Source organism: Periplaneta americana, chromosome 12 (assembly GCF_040183065.1).
Source record: "Periplaneta americana isolate PAMFEO1 chromosome 12, P.americana_PAMFEO1_priV1, whole genome shotgun sequence".
Taxonomy (NCBI): Eukaryota; Metazoa; Arthropoda; class Insecta; order Blattodea; family Blattidae; genus Periplaneta; species Periplaneta americana.
In genome coordinates, this window is record NC_091128.1 from 74,441,813 (window position 1) to 74,466,197 (window position 24,385).

The following is a 24,385-nucleotide window of genomic DNA, read 5'->3' on the forward strand; positions in this document are numbered from 1 at the left end:
AAAGAATGATTACTTCACAATACCACAAAATTATAATCATCATCTACAAATTTCCAAAAATAAAAGGTGGGAATCTGTCTCAACCCAAAATATCCCTGGATATCCAAGGAAGAATGCAGTTGCAATTTTTAGACTGTTTACGGGCCATGACTGCTTGGCCAAGCATCTCCACAGGATTGGGATATTTCCTTCACCACTCTGCCCCTTATGTGATCTTCAAGAGGAAATGGATCAAAATCATCTTCAACACTGCCCAGCCACTATCAACTTGGCGTCCTTGAGTGAAAAATACTGGAGAGCGAGAGAATTAATGATTTCGTTGTCAGAAATTCAGCATTAGCAAACAACAACATAATTATATAAATACGATTGTGTTCACTGCGATATAACACATAACTACAAGTCTTTGTGATTTATTGCCCTGATCACAAAGGGGTTCATTGTTAAACCTTCGCATTACTGAACAAAATTATTCACAACTTTTACTGCATGGGATCCATTTTGGACCCCATTTATTTGATATGAGTCTCAAATACACAGTTTTACATTATATGGTTTATTTATATTAAACATTATTAATTTTGGGCCCGTCATGAGCAATAGAACATTTTTCAGTGCTACTATCTTTGATATTTCATATCAGTTCTAGTCTTCATTGCATTTAGCGCATTGGATTACAGTAATTCTCTTTATGGAATGACGTTTGCATGTTCACAGTTGACACTTTCCATACCTAAATACTGTCTTCTTGTCTGGTATTCTGGGACACATGTGACATCGACCCCTTTTTCTTCCCCCTTGGTAGTGTGGCGTGATTACTGTAGAGGTGTTGATTTCACTCCGATAGCTTCCATTGCTACACGAATTGGCTTCTTGAAGCTGCAATTTGAAGCCCTTTCTATAACACCATTTGGTCTCCAAGTTCCAACAAGAAACTCCGTCAACGATGTAGCACCTTAGTCTTTTTTTTTTCTTTTAGTGGGTTATTTTACGACGCTGTATCAACATCTCAGGTTATTTAACGTCTGAATGAAAACCCCAGAAAAAACATCAACCAGGTAACTTGCTCCAACAGGATCCGAACCTGGGCCACCTGGTTTCACGGTTAACCGTTACTCCACAGGTGTGACACCTTAGTATTCCAATCTGGATGCTTAAAGAGCCAGAGTATGAGTGCATTATGCAATTTATGTCCACCATGTTGGAAAAGAGTTTAAAGGGCCAAAGATGCATTCCTCCAGATACTGTGTACTCTCTTGCCAGTTTTCGACGACATCTACGTCAAGAGGAAAAACAGGAGATGAATACCAGGACATTCAACAAACACCCTAATCCAGAACACTTCCAGCGACCCAAGAAGAAAATAATGCAGTAGCAGGCTTCTGTCTCAACACTGGGCACGATATTCTGGGAAAAACACCTCCACCACTTTGGGATTATGCACTCTCCTACCTGCTTACTTTGTGGAATGAACGAAGATATGGACTGATAAGTCTCCAGAGGTGTCCAGCCTCCATTGCTCCTCGGAAACCAACCAGTACTGGGAAGCACGAGTGAAGATGATTCTGTTTAATGTTTTTGTAAAAGTTCTTATGTTAACTAATTACTAGCCATTAGATAAACAAATAAATATGTTAGACATGTATTACATTTTAGTTTGAATTTGCTTGTTGTCATAAATACGTCTATGCAGAAGAGTGATTCGATAAAAATTATGTAAGCGTAATGTAAGATCTAGCACTGCGCAAACTTCAACTGTCAATTGAGGCACTGCAGACATTAACAGCGAAGTCAACAAAGAATCTCGGTTGCGATTTCGTCCCTAATAGCTGTGGATTTTAGGAGTGAAGCATTGCCATCGTAATGGTACTTCACAATGGCAGTGGGTGAAGTCAACAAACTGCGAGTTAGTCCCTAATATCCACAATGCTTAGTAACATAATACATCCTACACATAATGGATCTCACAGAAAATTATTTGCTATACTGTTGGGTAACTCGGATGAAAAAAGATCACAAAATAAAGACACTTTGTAAGCATATATGAACTTTTATAACAGTCAAACATTTAATGCCCTTGTAATATTACAACGTGCAAGAAATTTCATGTTTTTTATTTTAATTTAGTTATTTAACGACACTGTATCAACTGTAGCTTATGACTTACACTAACTTCCTATAGTTAGATTTACAATAACTTTGTAGTAGCTCTATGCGAGGAAAAATGAGAAATTCTCGTATATTAGACAAGTTGCCTAATGGATTTTAGAGTAATTTTCCAAGTGGTAGTCAATGTTATTCAAAGTTTCTTCCATCAAAGCCTTTTCTTTCCTTTCTGCACTCATTTTTCCATTTAGTAAGCACTGATTATTATCAGAAGTATGTTATAACTAGAACTTGGAAAATTCAGATGGCCTAAATTTTATTTCTGGGTCTGTACCTACTATACCTGTTTTTTTTTTTTTTCGAAAGATAGGACATAACAGTTAAGCAACTGTACTTGGAACTATAGAGCTAAGTTGCCAATTTGGATGACCACATGATCAGCTGATGCGAGCTGCCAGCTGACATTAGATGGCTAAGATTAAAACATTCATTGACGCGAAGGTATAAAAGAATACAAAAATCGACATAGAATGAAACATGAAACGTATTAATAGCTTACATTGTGTGCACAACAAAGGGCACCAAGAGAGTTATTGAGTATCTACCAAATGGGAGCTATAAATTTGGCAACTCAACCGTTGTTACAATAGCAACAGGTCTCTCATGCTATGTAATATTCAGCAGTTTTTCCGATAGCAGTGTTAATGTCATGTCCCATCTTAAAAAAAAAAAACGGGTATTTAATTAACGGATTGTGTCAAGCATTGGAACCTTCACACCAGAAAATCTTCCTACTCAACGAACTTGACAAGCAGCCACCAGCGTAGTTCAGTCGACTGAGGTGCTTGCCTCCTGACCCGGGGTTGTGCTCAGAAGTTCGATTCTTGCTTGGGTTCATTATCTGGTTGGGTTTTTTCTGAGGTTTTCCCCAACTGTAAGGCGAATCTATGGCGAATCCTCGGTCTCATCTCGCCATTATCAATCCCATCGGCGCTAAATAACCTAGTATATGTAATAACAAACTTAAAAAAAAAAAAATTTGACAAGCAGATTCTGATTGTAGGTACACAATGTTCTAAAGGAAACCTAAATTCAGCAATATTACACACTTTTTAAAGAAATATTGCACTCTGAATACACATGCATCTTGTTATAACAGTTGAATGACTCAGACTGACTGAGAACATGCCGCACATATGCGTAATATTTTGACCTTCACACTTAGAAACCAGCCTGTACTGATAAATCCCAAGTGTGGCTCATTTTAGACTAAAACACTAAGTAAAATTGTACCTTGCGTGTTAACTGGGGTACTGCTATTCTGTAACACTGTGCTGGGGAATTCTAGATATTTTTAATACTAATCAGTGTTGTGAGATCAAAGCACTACATTGTCTCTGTGACGAAGCAGGACATTTATGCCAGTCACGGACTTGAGGACTATCTCGTTCGTCAAACTGAGTGGGGTGGTGCCTGGCAGAAGCTGGTAGTTCCTCAGCAATTGACTTAGCAATGCTTTCATCTCAAGGAGTGCGAATTTCTGTCCTGAAACATCAGAACAAAAGTACATAAATTTGAAATTTGATGAACGCACTAAAGAAAATACAAAACAACATATTTCCAATGAATATCATCGCACATAGGACCGACACAAATATAAGAAAAATATAAAGCAAAATGTTACCATTAATGTTCAATAAAAATATAACTGGCCAGCCGTAGTCGCAGCATATAGACAGTAAACGCACATTGAAATGACATGAAAATACACCATGAGAAACAATGTCTTCATCCATAAGAATCACTATGTCACATTTTCAACGATGGCGTCACTGCAATATGGCTGTGGGCAAGACTACCGAGGAATCGACGGGGGTGTATGATGCGAAGTACTGCCAGTTGGGTCATTGTATGTGCATTCCTAAGGTCCAGTGATGGCAGTCATTACTACAGACTTCCATATACCAGAGAGTAAAAAGAGTGGCTATCCATTATGGAAAATATTTGAACTGTAATTCGCATTCATTTTCACACATGCGTCAGTAACCACTGAAAGTTTTCGGGCCACCCTGGCCTCGCCCCACCCCCACCCCCCTGCAACGCGGGTCTGCGGGGGTGTAAGTTACGCCACTGTGTGACTCATAGTGATGGCGAATGATATATTACATATATATGACAGCTCCAGTCCAGACAACAGCAAGTCAGAAGATTAACTTGAAGGACAACATAACTGGGATCTAATTAATTTTCGTCCCACTCAAAAGATAAAGTCACCAACTCTTTGATACTAAAGCTGCAATGCACTCACTATATTCTTCCATGAATGATTCACCTAATCAACCGTAAACATTCTTGGGCTAATATACGCGCCCACACATCTCGATAGACAGCTAATAAGGTGTTTGTTATATTTGCCACAGTACCGATACTTATAGTCCCGACGTTGTTATTTCCGGCGTGACTCCGCCCCTTTGCTTACGTCTTAGAAAGTAAAGGCTCTATGAAGTCTAGGTAGGTAGTATCGTTCGCCATTTTTGTTCTCACATTGCCGAGCTACTATATGAGGAATCTATTTGCCGCACCGTTAAACATTATCATGTCGTAGCTCCTATGATAATAAATCAAACGCAATGTAATTCAGCAAATAACTGAGTGGCAAATAACGTCTTCGTGTGTTTTCTGCGAACGCCAAAAAAAGAGCTAAAATGGCGGGCAATTATATTAAGTATTTATCAAGCCTTAAGAAATGAATCAGCGAATCACAAGACGCACACGTTTAAATGTAGGCGACCTGCAACGCGATTGGCTGCCAGAAATTAGAGCGCCGGGACTATAGTATTGTTTATATATGACATGGCACAGGCATATCAATTTGGAGAGGTATATCAATTCTCGGAAAAGTGATAAACATAAACATCTGTTGGCTTGTGATGAGAAACATTCACAATTGCCACGAATTATCTGAACACAAAAACCACACTGCAATAAAATCGCTATTATCTGTCACAGCTATTTTTCCAGAGCTGTGACAGAATAACAATGTCACATCCTACCTTTAGTTAGAATTGAAAGGCCGCACATATGCAAAGACTTATCTGTACACTTACCTCAAGAAGATATGTCTAAATTGGATGATTGTCCATACATGCTCAGACTTACCAAGAACCAAGAGGTCGTTGAAATAAATAATTTCTCGTGGAAAAATGCGATCATTCGAGAAATACTACTTGACATTCATAGAAATGAGTGACGATAGTTTCTCAACTCTGTACTTTCTTAGTTCGTCATCATTTCACATTTTTAAGATGGAACAATGACGAAATCTGTGTTTACTTTTTCTCCTGCTTGGAGAACGCTGCAGTCAGAAAAATTCAAGCAGCCCCAGAACTCTGGAAATTTATGTACCGCAAGGCCAAAGTCCTTATACTTTTCGTCTATACACGAAGGGATCTCCCTGTAGATTTAAGTTTTTAAATCTCTGTCTGTTGTCTAGTCAACAGATCTGAACCTCACAAGTGATACTAAGAAGGCATCACTTATGAGGCAACTAGGCCAGGAGATAATGAGGTAGGGTGGCCAGTTCATTTCCCTCTCCATTGCATATATTGCTGACTAGCTACAAGGGTTGTTAGAGAAGTTCTTGGAATCATCAACAGAGGTCATCACTAAAGCAACCCGTTCTCGCATAATGATTAGTCATCCTTCATGAGTAAACACATGGAGCATCAGTGCTCTGGGTAGAGAGTTGTGCTGCGGATGTCTCTCTATTGTTGTTCCCGTGTAGTAATTTGTGAAGATGGAAAAAACCGAGATTCGATGAGTGATAAAGTACTTCGTAAAAAAAGGTATGAAAGCAGATGAAATTCATGCCGATTTTCAGAATACACTGAGAGACACTGCTCCTTCTTATTCAACTGTTGCCAAGTGGACCAACGAGTTTAAATTTAGTCGGGAGAGCTTAGAAGGTCGACCAAGATGTGTCGTTATCCCAGAAATTATTGCAAAAGTGCACAAAATGGTCTTGGAGGATGGCCGACTGAAAGTGCGAGAAATTGTTAAGCTGTAGGGATGTCATCTGAATGGGCCTATCACATTTTAACTGAGGAATGGGGTATGAAAAAATCATCTGCTAGATGGGTGCCGCAACTGTTAACACAGGATCACAAACGCATCAGAATGCAAATGTCTGAACAATGTTTGGCCCGTTTTCAGAAAAACCAACAAGATTTTTTGCACGGGTTTGTGACCACAGATGAGACATGGGTTCACTACTATACCCCAGAGACAAAACAGTGGAAACATGTTGATTCTCCACCACCAAAGAAAGCAAAAGAAAATATGGTCGGCTGGAAAATTCATGACATCAGTTTTCTGGGATGCAAAAGAGATTCTGTTGATAGATTATCTTCCCACTGGTCAAACAATTACAGGACAATACTATGATAACTTCCTGGACCAACTACAGTAAAAGATACGCAAAAAAAAGGCCAGGTTTAAGAATGAAGAAAGTCCTGCTCCATCAAGACAATGCAAACCTGCACACATGTGTCGTTGCCAAAGCAAAAATACATGAACTGGGGTACGAATTGTTGCCATACCCGCCTTATTCACCTGATATGGCTCCATCAGACTTACATCTCTTCTCTAAGATCAAAATTGTCCTTGGTGAATGAAGATTCTCTTCAAACGAAGAACTGATAGCCGGAGTTGATAAGTACTTTGCAGGCCTGGAGAAATCTAATTTTCGAGATGGAACAAAGGTATCGGAACACTGATGGACCAAGTGCATTAGTGTACAGGGACACTACATTGAAAAATAAAAACAAAAAAATGAGGTACGTTGTTATTTTTCATTTCATTCTGAGAACTTTTCAAATTGAACTTGTACTTACGAAGGGGAGTCAAATGAAAATTGTAAATATTTTTTTCATTTCACTTATTAAACAAAATGTGAAACACAAGTGTATCATTTTTCGACATAGTCTCCTTGATGTTCAACACAGGTCTCCAGCATGTACAGAAATGCATGGATTTCTCTGAAAAAAAAAAAAAAAAAATCTTGTGGTTATGTACGCAGTCACTCATGCACTGTCTGATGCATCTCTTCATCAGATAGAAATGTATTTTCTCCCACCGCCTCTTTGAGTGGTCCAAACATGTGGTAATCACTCGAGGCGAGGTCTGGTGAGCATGGCGGATGTGGAAGAGTATCGAAGTGAAGGTCACTGATGGTTGCAACTGTTGCATGGGCAGTATGAGGCCGAGCATTGTCATGTTGCAAAATGACACTTGTAGTCAGACATCTACATCACTTTGATTTGATTGCAGGCCGAAGAAGATTTTTTAACAAATCTGAATATGACGCACTGGTGATGGTGTTTTCTCTAGGCATGCAGTGCTCCAAGGTAACGCTTTGTTCGTCCTAAAAGATTGTCAGCATAACCTTTCCTGCAGATGGCTGCGTGCGGAACTTCTTGGGTTGTGGTGATGAAGAATGACGCCAATCCTGGCTTGCTTTCTTTGTTTCAGGTTGGTGGTAATGCACTCAGGTTACGTCTCCAGTAACGATTCTCGCATGGAAGCCATCACCTTCACCTTGCAATAGTCGCAAATCTGAACATTACTCACGGCTCAGCACATCGCATTATTCATGACATATTTAAGTTTCACAAAATGTCTGCAAGGTTCGTCTTATGCATACCAACAATTTATTCTTCCTCTGACACATATCGTCAAGTGAATGTACTGTCTGATAATAGATGTACATATCAGCCAGAACCTCAATCAGAGGAGGTTTATGCCTATATTAAGGCCCTTTAGAACCATGAATGGACTAATAGTAATAGTAATAACAGCAGCAGCAGCAGCAGCAGTAGTAGTAGTAGTAGTAGTAGTAGTAGTAGTAGCAGCAGCAGTAGTAGTAGCAGTAGTAGTAGCAGTAGTAGTAGTAGAATAATAATAATAATAATAATAATAATAATAATAATAATAATAATAATAATGATAATTATGATGATGATGAAATAACTTAATGTTTGGATTTGGCACCACAATGTTTCTTCTGTTACTTAGCATGGAATTCATCTGTCTCTTTCCTTTCACATTCTATACATGCCCACCTTGTTGCTCCCATCATCAAATATCGACCAAATAAAGCATTTGTTTAGCCGTTAGGAAGATAACTTCTCTCAGACTCTAATCTTCTGCCTTCTGAGAAACTGGACAGGTCTAACAATTTTCTGGCTTGTCAGTAAGAATGCATCAGTATGTAAGAAATGTTATCCTAGTTGTTTCTCATTTCAAAATTCTAAATTTCTAACTTAACATACTATTGTTCCTCGTCTGACCAAGTGTTCTCCTCTCCCTCTCCCCAGATTTGTTACTTTCAATATTTGCTACTAATTTTTCTATTATATTTCTATTATGTTTTTAGTGTTTATTAACTTCAATAAACTCATATCATTCTGTTAAAGCCTCTTTGTGTACTTGCCTAATCATTGTATATATTCTTATGTTAATTTATCATAGTGATACTTGTTACTATGTCTGATGAGATTTATTTAATTTCTTTATTGAGTTATTAGTTGAAGTTTTAGACCACTGTTATTAGATTATTTAACATGACAGCGATTTGTCATGCCTTGGATTAAAAATCGATACCAGTAATGTGTTAAATTGGAAAATCATATTAAAGAAATTACCCCTGTTATGTAAGAATGTTTCCTTTCTCAGTGTGAACATTCTTTTGTTAATTGTTGACATTGTTAGCTTTTGTTTGTAGAATGATCATGAATAAAGAAAGGTTGAATACTGAACATATTTTTCTTGTAATGAAGAACATTACAACCCTGAAACTAAATTCAGCATGTTTTGCTATTAAATCTATGAAGAAGATAGTAAATACTTTAAAAACAATATACTTTGCATACTTCCACTCGGTAATGAGTTTGGAATAATATTCTGGGGAAATTCCACAGATAGTAACAGTATATTCCTACTACAAAAAAAGAGTAATTAGAATAATAGTAGGTGCCAAATCTATGGAATCATGTAGGACTATTTAAAAAAAAAACTACAAATAATACCCATGGCTTGTCAGTATATTTTTTCATTAATAATCTTCCTCGTATGTAATTGTGAAAACTTTGTAACTATAGTTCTGTCGCTCTCATTTCCAGCAGCCAATCACGTTGCAAGTAGGCTACATTTAAACGTGTGCATCTTGTCATTCACTGCTGATGACGTTATGCACTTCCTAAGGCTCGATAAATATTTAATATATTCGCCTGATATTTTGGTTCTTTCATTGGCATTCGCAGAAAGCACATGAGGACATTTGCCATCCAATTATTTGCTCGATTACAGTGCATTTGATTTTATCATAGCAGCTATGACATGATAATGTTTAACAGTGCGGCAAATAGATTCGTCTGGTAGCTTAGCAACGAAAGAACAAAAATGGTGATCCATACTACCTACCTAGACTTTATACAGCCTTCACTTCCTAAGGTGTAAGCAAAGAGAAGGAGTAACGCCGGAAATAACAGCGAAGCGACTATAAGACAACAGTTCATAGCATAAATATGCATAAAAAAATGAATTTCATACCCCATTGGCAAATTAAGTCTATTGTGCTATCAAAAAGGAGTGCGTTATATGGCAGTAAAAATTTTTAATAGCCTCCCTATAGATATAAAAAATGAAACTCAAAATTATTTAGGGCCAAATTAAAGAAGTACCTAATTCCTCACGCCTTCTATTCTGTAGGTGAATTTCTGACATCCAACAACGCTTCATGAAATTGATACTAAAACTTTGTATTGTACTAGTAGACTTTATTGTAAACCTCTTCTGTATATATTTCAACTAAATTGTGACTATAAATTCTGCAATACCTGGGAAAAGTGACATAAGTCAGTTTTCACAAACCTTTTTTTGATAATTTATTGACAACTTACACTGGTTTACGTCAATTTGATTTTTTTCTGTACGAATTATTGTAATGGGAAAAATACTTATGTCTCTTTTTTCTAGTAAGCAGATGTTCCGTAAGTTGTCAATAAATTATCAAAAAAGGTTTTTAGAAACTGACTTAAGTCACTTTTCCCAGGTACTGCAGAATTAAGACTATATAGTAGTATTAAGTTTTTTTCACTTGTTCCATATTCTAGCTGTGAAGCGATGTACGAATACCATGGAATGTTAATAAAAAAAAAGTTAATAAAAAAAACAGTCACCTACACTGTGGTAGCCTGTATTTAGTTGCCTCAATGAGGCTTCATTAGCTATGCAGACTTACCTATGCAGTTCCTGGGTCCAGCAGAGAAAGGTACGTAGCAGTATGGGTGTCTGTTCAAGATATTTTCAGGCAGAAATCGATCTGGATCGAACTTTTCTGGGTCTGGGAAGTACTTTGGATCACGATGCAGCATGTATGCTAATATGAAGACATCGCTGCCGGCCGGAAACAAGTAGTTCCCTGAACACGAACACTTACATTAGCAAACCAGTCCACTTTAACAACGGCGAATTTTGTAAGAGATTTCAATTTCATGAATATATATTAAAAACATCACGTTTTGGTTCGTAACATCTCTTCTTTAGGGAAAACGAGGGGCTTCCTTTACTAGGGCAGTTGCAATTGGCTATTCTAATTGACTGATCAACTTCTATGAAAAACTCAGTAAGAAATATCAAAATACCATAATTAATGATATGGTGTAAACAGTCATGATTTATAAAGTACAGAGCAAAATGGCACTGCGGATGGCATCCTTTGCCTTCCAGAAGTTTGGTGATGGGAGAAGATTACTTTTAAGAATCCAAAGTAAGTGAATTGTGAATAAATAAGCTTTTGTTCTTAATTAAAATATTGCCACTAATTTTCGAATGACCCATGTAGTTGTTAAAACTTGTTTAATGGCCCTAGGGTCCACTCAGCCGCGTGTAGAATTGAGTGCTGACCTGCCAGGTCTTTGTTCATCATGGACAGCTGTTCTTCCTGCATTGAACTGCTGACTAATTTCTCCATATTCTGCCTATTTATCACTTCGCAATAAATATTAACAATCCCTTTATGAATTTCATAGTCAACCTCTCCTTTTGCATACATCAGAATGCACTTCATATTTGGCATGATTTTAAATCGACACAAAGGCTACAAACATGCCAATCAAACAAGTCCAAGTCCTAAGTCAGCAGTGAAAGTGAGTGTAAGAACGTAAAATGCGGCAATGTTGCCACCCTCATAGCAATGCTTCATTTTCTCTTTCACTCAGATTGTATCATCAGTCTCTGGATAACCTTTGCCATTTATTTCCATCTCTGTAGACTTGTTAGCTGAGAGCGTTTTGTCTATTATATCAACAGCTTTCTCTTAATATCCAATGCAGTGCCTCCAATATCCGCTATGTGTTTTTAAAAGATTTTGCAGGAGAAAGAAAAACGCATTGCCATTTTTAGTTCCCTTGATTTTCAAAGCTACTTTCGGGTATAATTTAATAATTTTTCTTGTGATTATTGAAATTACACCGAAAGTAGCTTTGAAATGATTATTGAAATTACACCGAAAGTAACTTTGAATATCAAGAGAATTAAAAGTAAGAATGCTATTTTTCTTTCTAAAAACACATAACGAATTTTGGGGGTGCATCGACGATTATCGATAAATGGACATGTGAAAAGCAGTGAAGCAGTTATATCTGCATTGAGTACGCTATTTCTATAGCATATTTAGCACACTTCTTCTAAATTAAGAGTGTAACCCTCTACTATGGCACTTAGGCACAAATGGCCCAGTGTACACTCCATACGCTGGAAATCAACCCAGAAAACCGCAATGCAGCACAAGCCCTGCGATTCTACTGGGTTTAATTTCCGGAAATTTCTCGGGAAACAATGTGTGTTTCCTGAGATAATGATGCCTATTTGGCTTAGATCTAGGGAATCCAGTGAAACGTGCAGTGATGACCAGGGCTGCCGAGAAGGGGGGGCAAAGGGGGCAAGTGCATATGGGCCCGTCAGATTAAGTGAGTCTGATTACTTTTCATTATCATGAATAATTATTCACAGACACATACTGTGCTATAAACTTTTGTAAGAACATTTGTTACATGAATCTGACATATTAATCAACAGTAGTAGAATTAATACAAATTACCGCTTCATTATGTAAATGTTTAACTTTTATATAATAGAATATCAGTTTCCCATGTTAACAATCATCGACACGACATTTGAGGGCTCTGGGATTTGCCTGATATATGTTCCCGTTGCTTTTACTGAACACGTTCAATTGGCTTGTCCTCTTAACTACCAACCCCTGCCGGCCCATCACAATATGCTAGTAGACTGTCCCAAATCCAAGCCGCAGGATCACGTTTCCTTTTCAGTAGGGCCTACATAGTATGTTTCGTGACTAAACTTTCGTCTTTTCGTTGTCATTTTTCTAGTAAATTCTGCAGTGGACAATGGACAAGTAGAAGCATAAGTTGGGAACTGAGAAGCGCAAGGAGAGACAGAAAAATTGGAAGATAATAAAAAAAGGGAGTAGAACTTTGTTTGAAGTTTGTGTGAAATTGAGCGACCTTGGAAAACTAAAAAGTAGCCTTTCCAAAAACAGTATTACAGTATTTTCAAAACTCAAGAATGGAAAATGTGTTCCCAGAGACTGACTAGTGTGGAGTGAAACAAATCAGGAAAAATAGTACAGTGACTGATTTGTTTCACTCCACACTAGCCAGTCTCTGGAAACACATTCTTCATTCTTGAACTTTGAAAATAATACTGGAAAGGCTCTTGTTCCGTCACTTAGAAGGTTATTAGGCAGGTTGGGGGTACTTTTTCGAACAACACATTCAATGACACAATTTGTCTGCCACTTTTTAGCTTTCTAAGGTCGCATGTTACTTGCCATGATTCAGAGTTAGGAACTGGTGTGGGTGAATTTGTTTCACTTGCACATATTAACATATCATTTTTACTATTGTTTGCTTGTTCTGATTCAATACTACTGTTGTCAGAATTTTTTTCTAAACAGCCACAACCATCAGTATTCACTTCTAAGCATGAACTGTCTTCATTTTTGACAACTTGAACAGACGGGCTGGAGATTGATTTTCTGCACCTTCACAAGCAACACTCAATTTCACACCAAACTTCAAACGAAATGAAGGAAATAAAAATGTATTCAGAGTAACAATGTGTCAAGAAAGACTGAGTAACCTTGGCCTCCTTAGTCTGGAGAGCAATCTTGCTAAGCCTTTAAATTTTGATGATATAATTGATGATTGAAAATTCTAGTTTGAGACTGTAACAAGCTACTCGGCCTGATACTTGTTAGGAAGACGACGACAATAATTGATGATTTTGCATCATTGAAGTCAAGGAGAGATGCTTGTTGATGTTGGCCTGCAAGTCAGAAATTACAGCTGCTTAAGAATAGTGTTTTATGAAAACGAAACAAACGACAATGAAAAGACGAAAGTTTCGTCACAAAACATCCTATGCAGGCCCTACTGAAAAAGAAGCGTAATATATTGTGCTAATGTGAAGTTTTGCTAAAAGTTTTCATTGTAATAAACGTGTATATTTTTAGATTCGTATCTATGTATGGGGTTATCTTTCATTTATTTCGCAAATAATTATTATTGTCAGAATAATTGGTAATTTGTCATTTTTAACTTTTTTTTTTCAAAGGGGCCCAAGCACAATATTGCACAGGGGCCCATAAATCCTGTTGGTGGCCCTGGTGATGACTCAGCCCACATTTTCTACATACAGGGTGTAACAAAATTATATGTCAAAACTTTAGGGAAACATTCCTCTCACGTGGAGAATGAAAATACGTCATATGAGCATGGGTCTGTAAATGCATGATTTCGTTGTTAGAGTTTCCTTTTCTAAGCCCTGCTTACATTGTATGATGCGGAAGCCATATTGGTTTTTTGTGGAATGCCATCATAGCTATCGTGTACGTTACACTCCATAACAGAATAATGAACACAGAACTGCGGGAAACACACAGAAAGAAAATGTACAGTACATCTTCCCCACCCCACTCCACCCCATGTGTAATTACATTCTAATCAGAGATAAACAAGAGCATCTACTGTCTTGTAATCAGACTGTTCTGGTGTGGAGTTGTTACACGATAGCTATGGCATTCCACACTATCTTTCACTCTAACAAAGGAATGAAGTGTTTCCGGACCCATGTTCATATAACATAATTTCATCATCTACATGTGAGGAATGTATTCCTAAAGTTTTGACATACATTTTTGTTACATCCTGTATATGTAGGAGTTGCTAAGTCAAGTTTTGGTTCTCTAATTAGTCCGTCTCATGGCTGTTGTAGATCTTCAGACTCAAAACAAGAACTGAAAAGACTATAGTGGACTATAGTAGACCTTATGTTGTCAGCAAATAGCTGGATACATTAAGAAGATTGATTGATTCTTCAGAGATGCTAACATAGGCGGCTGGGCCATAACACTGGATGGAAGTTTTATGCTTCATCAGTAGGTCAGCTTATTCATTGCTGTGTCCTAAAATTTAAATTATGGTTTATTTAACGATGCTCGCAACTGCCGAGGTCATATCAGCATCGCTGGTGTGCCGGAATTTTGTCCCACAGGAGTTCTTTTACATGCCAGTAAATCTACTGACATGAGCCTTCGCATTTAAACACACTTAAATGCCATCGACCTAGACTGGGATCAAACCCGCAACCTCGAGCACAGAAGGTCAGCACTATACTGACTACGCTACCCAGGCTGACCTGCTGTACCCTGGGATCTAAATGAGTTGCACTTTATATTTTTTTGGTTAAGGTTTCCAGGGTAGTTCTGGATTCTTCAATCAGCCTGTTGACTCTGTGCGCACTCAGTGCAGTCTGGCTAGCAATCAGACAAAAAATATAGATATTCATTATTCATGTCTTAGAATAATCTTTTTAGGTTTTCCTGAGAGTGAGCTAATATCGCAAACACTTCAGCTCGGAAAATCGTAGTATACTGACCTAGGGGGGGGTAGATATTCTAGCCCTGGGCCTTACATCATAAATTCCTGCTTCAGTACCGTTGTCAGTTTGGAGACATCTGTGAATCACACCAAACTACCAGGTGCAAATTGGTTAAGATAATCTCCTCAGGAATAATACAAATAGGAGGATTTACATGTTGAGCACACTCACCTGCACGCAAGTCGTGTGTGATCTTCCGGCCGTACAGGAACACACTAGGGTAAAGTCTCAGGGACTCCTTGATGACCTGCTCCAAGTACTTCATCTGCTGCAGTTCATGGATTGTTGCATATCGATCAGAATTTCCAAGGATGTCTCTCTGTTCCATAACTACTGCATCCTGATATCCAACACATATAGAATGATTCACGAGCATTTACCGCCACTTAAGGAGCTTATTTCCGAAGACATTCTGAGCAAAAAATGTCATATAAACATGTGTTCTAATCTCAATATTTTTAGAGTTACACTAATTTAAAGTTGTTAGTAAAATGCCTTTTCTCTTTAGTTTTAAGGATAAAAGAATATTACAAATAGAGAATGAACTATTCACAAGTATTATTTCTTTAATTGGAAAGCGTTCTGAAGCTAAAAATGTGTTGTTAACAAATTCTGTTTTTCAATTTCCAGCTAAAAATTACATTATTCTTATGTATTTATCACAACAATTGTTACAAATACGACTTTAGGAACTTCATTCTTTACAGTTCAATTATGCATCCTAAGGTACAGTCTTAAAGAATTTACAAGAGTGGTGTGATCTGTAACAACTGTTGTAATAAATGCATAAGAAATATGTAATTTTGTACCTACCTGCACATGTGGATGATTTGCTAACAGCCAACAAGTAAAGCCAAGAGATGATGCTGTTGTGTCATGTCCCTGTAACATTGAAGTCAAGTATCAAAAAAACAAAGCAACATAAACTGAACGTGTATAATTTTGATGTTTTGAATAAATATACTGAAATGTATTGATAAAAATAAGTTTGTATCTTTTCTCATCATCATCTCGCTGCTAAGAAAATAAACAATACGGAAAACGAACTGTGTTTATTCTGTGAATTTTACTGATACAGTATCATATGATATCCAGTATGTTAGGAAGGTGCAATTTCACGAATAAAACGCTATGGAAAATTTATCACAAACTATACGACCGTAGATCAGAAATGGCGAGGCCTCCTCATATTCATTGGAGTACTCTTCTACGTTTTTTTTTTTTTTTTTCCACGGCTGTTGTAGTCTAACCAGCTGCCTGACAATAATGCATCACTGCCAGGCAGAAGAATAAAGGAAGTCAGTGCATATTTAGTTAATTCTTCAATATGAATGAATAGGGGTGTGATCATGTCACACTAGAATTCTTGAAAATGGGTTTTCACTTACTGCAAACATAAATGTATCAACTTCTTGCTGAATATCTTCATCTGTAAGTGCATCTCCTGGTGACTGAATCAGCATGTCTAAAAACGCCATGCATTTTTTTCTTCCTGTGACAAGAAAGTAACACGAAAAGCCTTATTTTTCTAGCATTTTATATATGGACCCAATTTCAAAGCCCTATATTTCTGCAATCATGAGTCGCTCGTAACTGGCATGCATATCATTTAAACGGCACATCATACAGTTTCTAATGACCAATGCTAGATGTCTCTCCCAACAAAACAATAGCTGAACGCAACAATTGCGCGAAATTTACTGACTGCAGTTATGCAGGAATTTTCATTGAATTGAAAGTAAAAGTTTTTAGTGAATAAAAGTAAATGTGTTCCGTGCTGTTTATGCAAGAGAGGTTTACGGCCCTTTCTTCTTCGAGGAAGACACAGTTAATGGTCAAATCTACCTCGAAATACTGGAAAATTGGCTTTTCCAACAACTTCATAAAGATTCCAATTACTTCATTTTCCAGCAAGATGAAGCATCATCACATTGGCAACAGCAGGTTCGACAGTTTCTAAATGACACACTGCTTCAACACTGGCTAGGTCACATGGGATCCAAAGACTTAGCACTACACTGTTGGCCCCCATGGTCCTCAGACATTACATCATGTGATTTCTTGTGGGTTTACGTCAAAGAACTGTGTTTTTGTGCTGCCATTACTAACTAATATGGATGATCTCAGAAACAGAATCACAGCAGCAGTGAATTCAATGAAAGAAGGCACTTTGAGAAGAGTTTGGAACGAATTCAGCTATTGCCTGAATGTTGTCCATGCAGCAGGTGGAGAATATATAGAGCATTTATAACATGGTGAGTAAAACTTGGCGACTCACTAAACTATTTGTAATTGTGAGATATAGGGCTTTGAAATTGGTCCATCTTTTTTTATACACGTGGTGTGTTTGTGTTGTTGTTTAATCAACTGTCCAAAGATAGGTCTGAACCTCACTAGTGATACCAACATGGCACCAATTACAAGGCAAACAGGCCGGGAGATAATGGGGGAGGCTGGCCAATTCCTTTCCCCCTCCATTGCATACATTGCCGATTAGCTATATATTGCACTAATCAGACTTCAAATGTATAACAGCAATAATTGAATCGCACTTTTTAGAAAGGCACTAAGTCAAAATTTGCCATTTTTATTTTTACTGATGAAATGATTAATACTTCCAAGGCGCAATGATTGGCAAAGAAAGAAACTTAGTCAAACCTCTCCCTGTATCTTTAACATCAAGTTGATGTTTATATACGACACTGGTACAGTGGCATTTATTGATGAAAATAAGTTTATTTCGCTCTCCTGAAAAATAGCATATTTTGACTTAGTTCCTTTCTAAAAAGTGTGATTCAATTGTTCTTCCTCTGACACATATCGTCAAGTGAGATGTACTGCCTAATAATAGATGTACATATCAATCAGAACCTCAATCAGAGATAATGTGTGTGTGGTGTGTGTGTCTATATACCTATATGAGCCGTTCAGAGCAGAAGTGGTGTAAGTCAAAAAGGGGTAATGAGGATAAAAGTAAACATTCTGTAAAATACAGCGCAAAGTAGCAATTAATATTCAATTTATTTAAACTATTAGTAGTCAGTGGATAGCAAGAAGGACAAATTAATTGCCACTTTGTGCTGTATTTTGTAGAATTTTTACTTTAAACCTCATTACCCAAGCATATATATATATATATGGTGAATAATTTGCAGGTGAAAAGTACAAACTAACACAAGCAAAAAGAGCTTCATTAAACATTGGTCTGCAAATTAACCATAGTCGAGATAATTTACATTTTCTGTTGAGATTCCTCACTGCCTAAGAGCAGACGTGTCTAATTGAATTCTATCTACAGCAGGTGTTCAAAATGCTGTTCATGCATCTGAACACAACCTTGTGCTCTTCTTTGTAGTGATCTGTGAATACTTTCGGGTAGTCTTGAATCATTCCTTGTTTTGCTGAAAGGTATGTTCAATCCAAAACCGCAATTCCTGATGTGTGTTACCTCAAAGGTGTAAACCAGGCCTTTTACATGACCCTAAACACAGAAATCTAATCAGATTTAAATCTGATAATCTAGGACGCCATGGTATAGGCCTTTCTCTGCCTAAGGGAATGTCACATGAACGGTAAATCACTTCTTCTTCTTCTAGGCTTATCAGCCTGGTCCACCAGATAGGGAATCACTCCATCTCTTTTTAAGTCTTCCGAGGCTTCTTCTCCCTCTTGGCACTCCATCTCTTACTCTTCTTACTAGTGACTCAATGGCATGCGTTCAACATGCTTATTCCATTCATCCCTTCTTCTAGCAGTCCACTCCTCAACTGGCTGAATATTGCAGATATCTCTAATTTCTGTATTTCATATTCTATCCAATTTGGTTTTACCTGGGTCAATCCATGGAATATAGGACAGTGATGCACAAAAATAAAATTTTATTTTGATCTATGTATCACATCTTATTTCAAAGTTTATTGTGTCTAGTTTAGTAATTTAGCACTGAAAGGGAATCTATTTTCTTTATTTAATCAGAAATATACGTCAAATCTACAATGGTGCATTTAATTTCTAATATGGTTGAAACAGAGCAACTTGGTAATCCTGTATTTAGTAACTGAAGCTGAATATCCACATGGTGGTTTTTGAGGACAGTCCTTGTGGTGTATAGTTAATGTTCCAGTGATGCTTGGGTAGAGTCTGGTATAATGAATCATATTTTCAGGTAAGTCAAGCAAATGTGAACAATCTGTCACACCCATAACCAGAAAATGCTATTCTTTATAATAATTCAATAATACATGTTTTTTATACTTAATATTGTAGTTGTAAAATTAGTCCAACACCACTAGTATATTCTGCTATTAATATGATTTGAAAACCTTATTGTTTGATTAATTTTAATGGTTACAGGTGTAACATCTTTATCATTTAAAATTTCAACTTTGTAATAAACTTCCAAGTTAGTACCTTTATCTATAGGCCTAGATACAATGTGCGACCTAAAGTAAAACAATACTGATTTTAGATTAGATAATCATCCCTATGCCATCAAAAGAAAAGGTTTTAAGGCACCGTGCCAAGTTGAAAGAAGATCCAGAAAAATATTAACAATATCTAGAGAAAGAAAGACAATGAGATAAGAATTGAAGATGTAATCAGATCAACTGATCTCAACTGTAGCCAAACAAAACATTTGGAAGAGAAAAATGTGTGCATGGATGTTAACTGCGGAGATTTATATGATTCAAGCCAAAAGGGTGAAGTATAAGGCTCAGGTTATCAGCACTGATAATGAACTTCTTCAGTTTAAATAGCTAAATAAAAAGGGAAAAGTGTGGGTGTACTCTGAAGAAATGTCATGGGAATCCAGAAAGCAGAACTTCCAAAACCAAGAATGTCAGGTAGTAGAAATCACATGAGTTTCAAATAGCCTATTTTCAGAAACGAAGATTTCATTTATAATAATCTGTAATCACTTTATGTTGTTTATCAGTTATTAGTCTGTATGTAATATTGTAGTCAATAGGAATAGTAAAATTGAATAACAGTCAAAATGTATCAATTTATTATTGCACAGGTCACACCCGTAACTATAATTTTCCAAATTAATATTTCATTCCTCAACCTGAATAAAGATATTATTGTTCTATGTTCTTGATTGTTGGTGCCTTAAGTACATACAAAAAATTACAGTGCCTGAAAACTAATAGATTCAAAGGAATCTGACAGGGAGTGTCAGAAGTCAAATTTCCATGTTTTTTTCATGTCATACCCGTAACCATTACATATATATAATTTGAACCGGTAATGGAAATTACGGGAAAACAGCTGAACGGATTTTAATAAATGACCCGTCATTTTGAAGCATGACATCCAAGGATTTTCAGAAAAATAGTAACTTTCAGTGAAGCGTTAGTTTCCTACATCATTTTCCTATTTTCCAAAAATCCATCTTGAGAAATAATTGCATTTCAGAATAAAACAAAACACACACTACAATAAACAATAGGCTATTACACAAAGGCCATGACCTGCAGGATTGCTGACATATTTAGAGTTCAAATTCTATTGGCTATTAAAAATTTCAAAACTTGCTAAAAATAATTTACAGGTCTGATTCTGGGGTGTATAATTTTCTGAATACAGTTATGTATTGGATATTAAAATCTACAAAACTTGATGTAGTTTGATGACATTATTACCATTAGAAATGAAATATTATTATAGTTAATGTAATGTTAATATATAATATATAACTACAAAACTTGCGTAAGATAATAATATTGTTATTAAAAGTGAAATATTTTTACAGTTATTAATCAAGTGGGGTTGGGTCTTTTTCATATACTTAATGTTGGTGTGGTGTAGATACTTATATGCGTCATTCTCTTCAGTATTGGCTCAAGAGAGCGCAAAAATTACAGTTTCTAAGGAAAGACGGTATTACTTACTGATAAAATAAGAAGTCTACAAAATTTTGTAGTCTTCCGATCATTTCAGCAAGATCTCTTACCAGGATAAAATGAGTTCTGATATTTTTCATTGAAAATAAATCTGAAATATTTTTATTTGAACGTCTTATGAACTTAGTTTGCAGCATTTGCTGCACAAGCCACTAGTTAATTTTATTCTGACGTTTATAATAAATTAATTTCAAATATTTTCTCACAGACTCAAAGAAAAACTTTAATTGTACTAATCCCCATTTTGGAAATTTTGCAAATACATGCAGCCACTGATTTCCATGCACATTTATTGCTGCAGATGTCACACCCGTAACCATGGATTGACCCACCTGTTATATTCCTTAAAACTTTCATTTCTGTTACATTATCATTTGTTTTGTTTTTGTTGTGTCTGATCTAGTTTCCACAGCATAAGTCATGATTGGCCTCACCGTTTTATATATTCTGAGTTTCGTTTCTCTTCTTAAATATTTATTTTTCCAGATGTAACTATTGAGATATCCTGAAACAGCTGCTGCCTTATTAACTTGATCCCTAACTTCTTCCTTTAAGCATCCATCACTTGTTATCTTTGCTCCTAGATAATTACAACTCATAACCTGCTCTAGTATATGTTGATTTAATTGTAGTTTACATTTTAACGGATATTTATTTACTGTTAAAACCTTTGATTTTGATGCATTTATACTCATTCCATATTTGTCACAAGTCAGTGAAAAACAGTGTAATAAAATTTGTAAGTTATCTTCTGAATTGATAATTAGATCATCATCAGCATATGCAACTAAATTTATTTCTTCTGTATCCATTAAGTATCCCTGCTTGTCTCTTACTTCTTGCATGCAAAAATCCATTAAAATAATAAAAAGTAGTGGACTGAGTGAGTCTCCTTGTCTGATGCCTTTATTTAATGTAATTTCTTGTGTAAATGTTCCATCTATTTTAATCTTTGCCTTATTTCCTATGTATATGTCTTGTATTAATAAAACCAATCCATTAGGTACGTTTAGTTTATCACTTTTCAACACTACATATATATGCAAAAGTTCGTAGCGTTTTTTTGTTGTGACAAAAGTTTTTATTTGAGATGAACAAAAGACAGAAATGAATCAGTAATATATTCTCCTACTCAATCCATGACTCTCTGCCAATGCTAGGGTAGTTTTTCGATTCCGCGTTGGAGAAATCTGCTGGTTTGGAGTTAAAGAAGTTTCAAGCCAAGTTTGTAAAGCATTTTCGTTAACAAAGGAGTTTCCTTGAAGATTGTTGGATAGAGAACAGAAAAGATGAAAATCTGAGGGCGTAAGGTTGGGAGAATATGGGGGATGTGGGATCACTTCCAACCAATCTCCTAGATAGCTGCTTTCCTCATATTAGTGGAATGCGGGCAGGCATTATCATCTTGATGCAGTCTTCCCAGTCGTTTTTCTTCATTTGCGGCCGCAAGACGTCTGAGTTGTTGGCAGTAAATATCAGCATTTATGGTTACATTTCTGGGAAGCAATTCGTAGTACACACTACCTTTCTTATCCCATCAGATGCATAATGTTAATCTTCTGTAAATGAACACTAACTTTTGTATGGGGTGTTGCTCTTTTGTTAGGGCTCAGCCATTCCCTTCTTTTTCGATGCTGATATAAAGGCACCATGTTTCGTCACCAGTAACAATCTTGGATAGAAATGGTCGATGTTGTTCATGAGCTAATCGATTATGAGCACACAGAGAAGCACAAATGGTCACCCACTGATTTCTGTCATTTTCACTTAAAGTGTGCAGTATCCATACACTCGATTTTAGAATCTTGCCCATGTAAATGTCGCATGATGGTGACTTGTCAAAATTCATCACATCTGCCAATTCTTGGGTTGAGTGACGTGGATCATCATCGATTAAAGTGTTCAGAAGATCTTCATCAAAGCCCTATGGTATTCCTGAATGTGGCAAATCACTCACATCAAAGTGAAACGACAAAACCATTTTCTTGCAGTGCTTTCTCCGATGGCATTCTCCCAGTACACAACACAAATGTTTTGAACCGCCTCCACTGCCTTTGCTCCTCTATTAAACTCAAACAGAAGAATATGTCGGAAGTGTTATTATTTTTTTTCACTTCATACTCCATCTTCTTCAGCCCACAAACAGCACAAACTTTCTTAAAATCCGCAAAAGTCAAAGCGTATTTACAAAACACGATATTCCAAATAACAAATGATAAACAATGTTACGAACTTATGCAACAACCTAATATATATATATATATATATATATATATATATATATATATATATATATATATATTTTACAACATGAGAGGAACTTCTGTGTTAACTCTTAATTACAGCCAATTCATTTACCTATGTCACTGTCACTGGCAGGTACTGGTTCCTTCTTTTCATTCAGATTCTTCTTACGGGTCTGGATTACGCTTCTAGTTTTGCTGTGTAGTATGTCCAACCATTGCCAATGCAATTTCCCCTGGGATGACAAGTTGAACAAGAAGTTATGGCGCAGCCATGGCTTGTAAGTCCGGGTAATGATGGAGTCACACACACTGCATTAAATGCACAAAGCTCTTTCATATTTTCACAGAAGGATATTCACGTTATATTCTATTTACACTACCTATCAAATATAATACTTATAATATAAAATGTAGAAAAGAAAAATATATAAATACAACTACAATTACGTGAAACATTTAAATGGTTGATGGTGGTGTGATTTCAAATAATATTGTAGGTCATTGCTTGATGACAATCATCTTAGCATAATCATGGAACAAAGACTTTAACATTAACGAATATCATAGCTAGTGTAAGAAAATAAATGCACGTAATATGTACATACAGAGGAGTCCAAAAAAAATGTACTCACTGTTTGTAATTAAATAATTTGTAAACAAAAAGACATACACTTGCTAATGTAATGCGTAATATAGTGTAAGGTATTAAATTGGTCATGGTAGACGGAGCTGGCAATTCATGCCGCATATGCGCGAGTGGTTGGTGGTTATTGGTGGAGCGAGCCAGTATTAGCCAGTGCAGCAGAAGACAGTCGCATAGCAACAATGGATGAGGTTTGCTTATCGTTTGTTGAACGCAAGGCTGTACTGAAGTGGTATTGGAAATACGAGAACATTAAGAAGGTACAACAGCAGTGGCAGAGAGAGTTTGGAACACCATCACCAACACATCGAACAATTGCCTGCATTCGCGATAAATTCGAAGTCGACGGAACTGTTAAAGATGTTCACAAGGAAAGATTCGGCTGATCATGAAGGATTTTGCTTGCCATTCAAAACCTGTATGGTGATGAACTCGTTTACATGCAACAAGACAGAGCACTG

General features: G+C 36.6%; 1 protein-coding gene across 1 annotated transcript in view; it reads right to left on the minus strand.

The window, feature by feature from the left end:
- Positions 1–2,039: 2,039 nt before the first annotated feature.
- LOC138710561 (cytochrome P450 4C1-like) overlaps positions 2,040–24,385 on the minus strand; it is a 60,968-nt gene continuing 38,622 nt past the window's right edge. The window contains exons 7-12 of the mRNA XM_069841542.1: positions 23,394–23,590; positions 16,518–16,621; positions 15,943–16,011; positions 15,301–15,469; positions 10,406–10,585; positions 2,040–3,651 (exon numbers count right to left, since the gene is read on the minus strand). Coding sequence (XP_069697643.1) covers positions 3,485–3,651; positions 10,406–10,585; positions 15,301–15,469; positions 15,943–16,011; positions 16,518–16,621; positions 23,394–23,590 — 886 coding nt within the window. The 3' untranslated portion in view covers positions 2,040–3,484. The remainder of the gene's footprint in view (positions 3,652–10,405; positions 10,586–15,300; positions 15,470–15,942; positions 16,012–16,517; positions 16,622–23,393; positions 23,591–24,385) is intronic.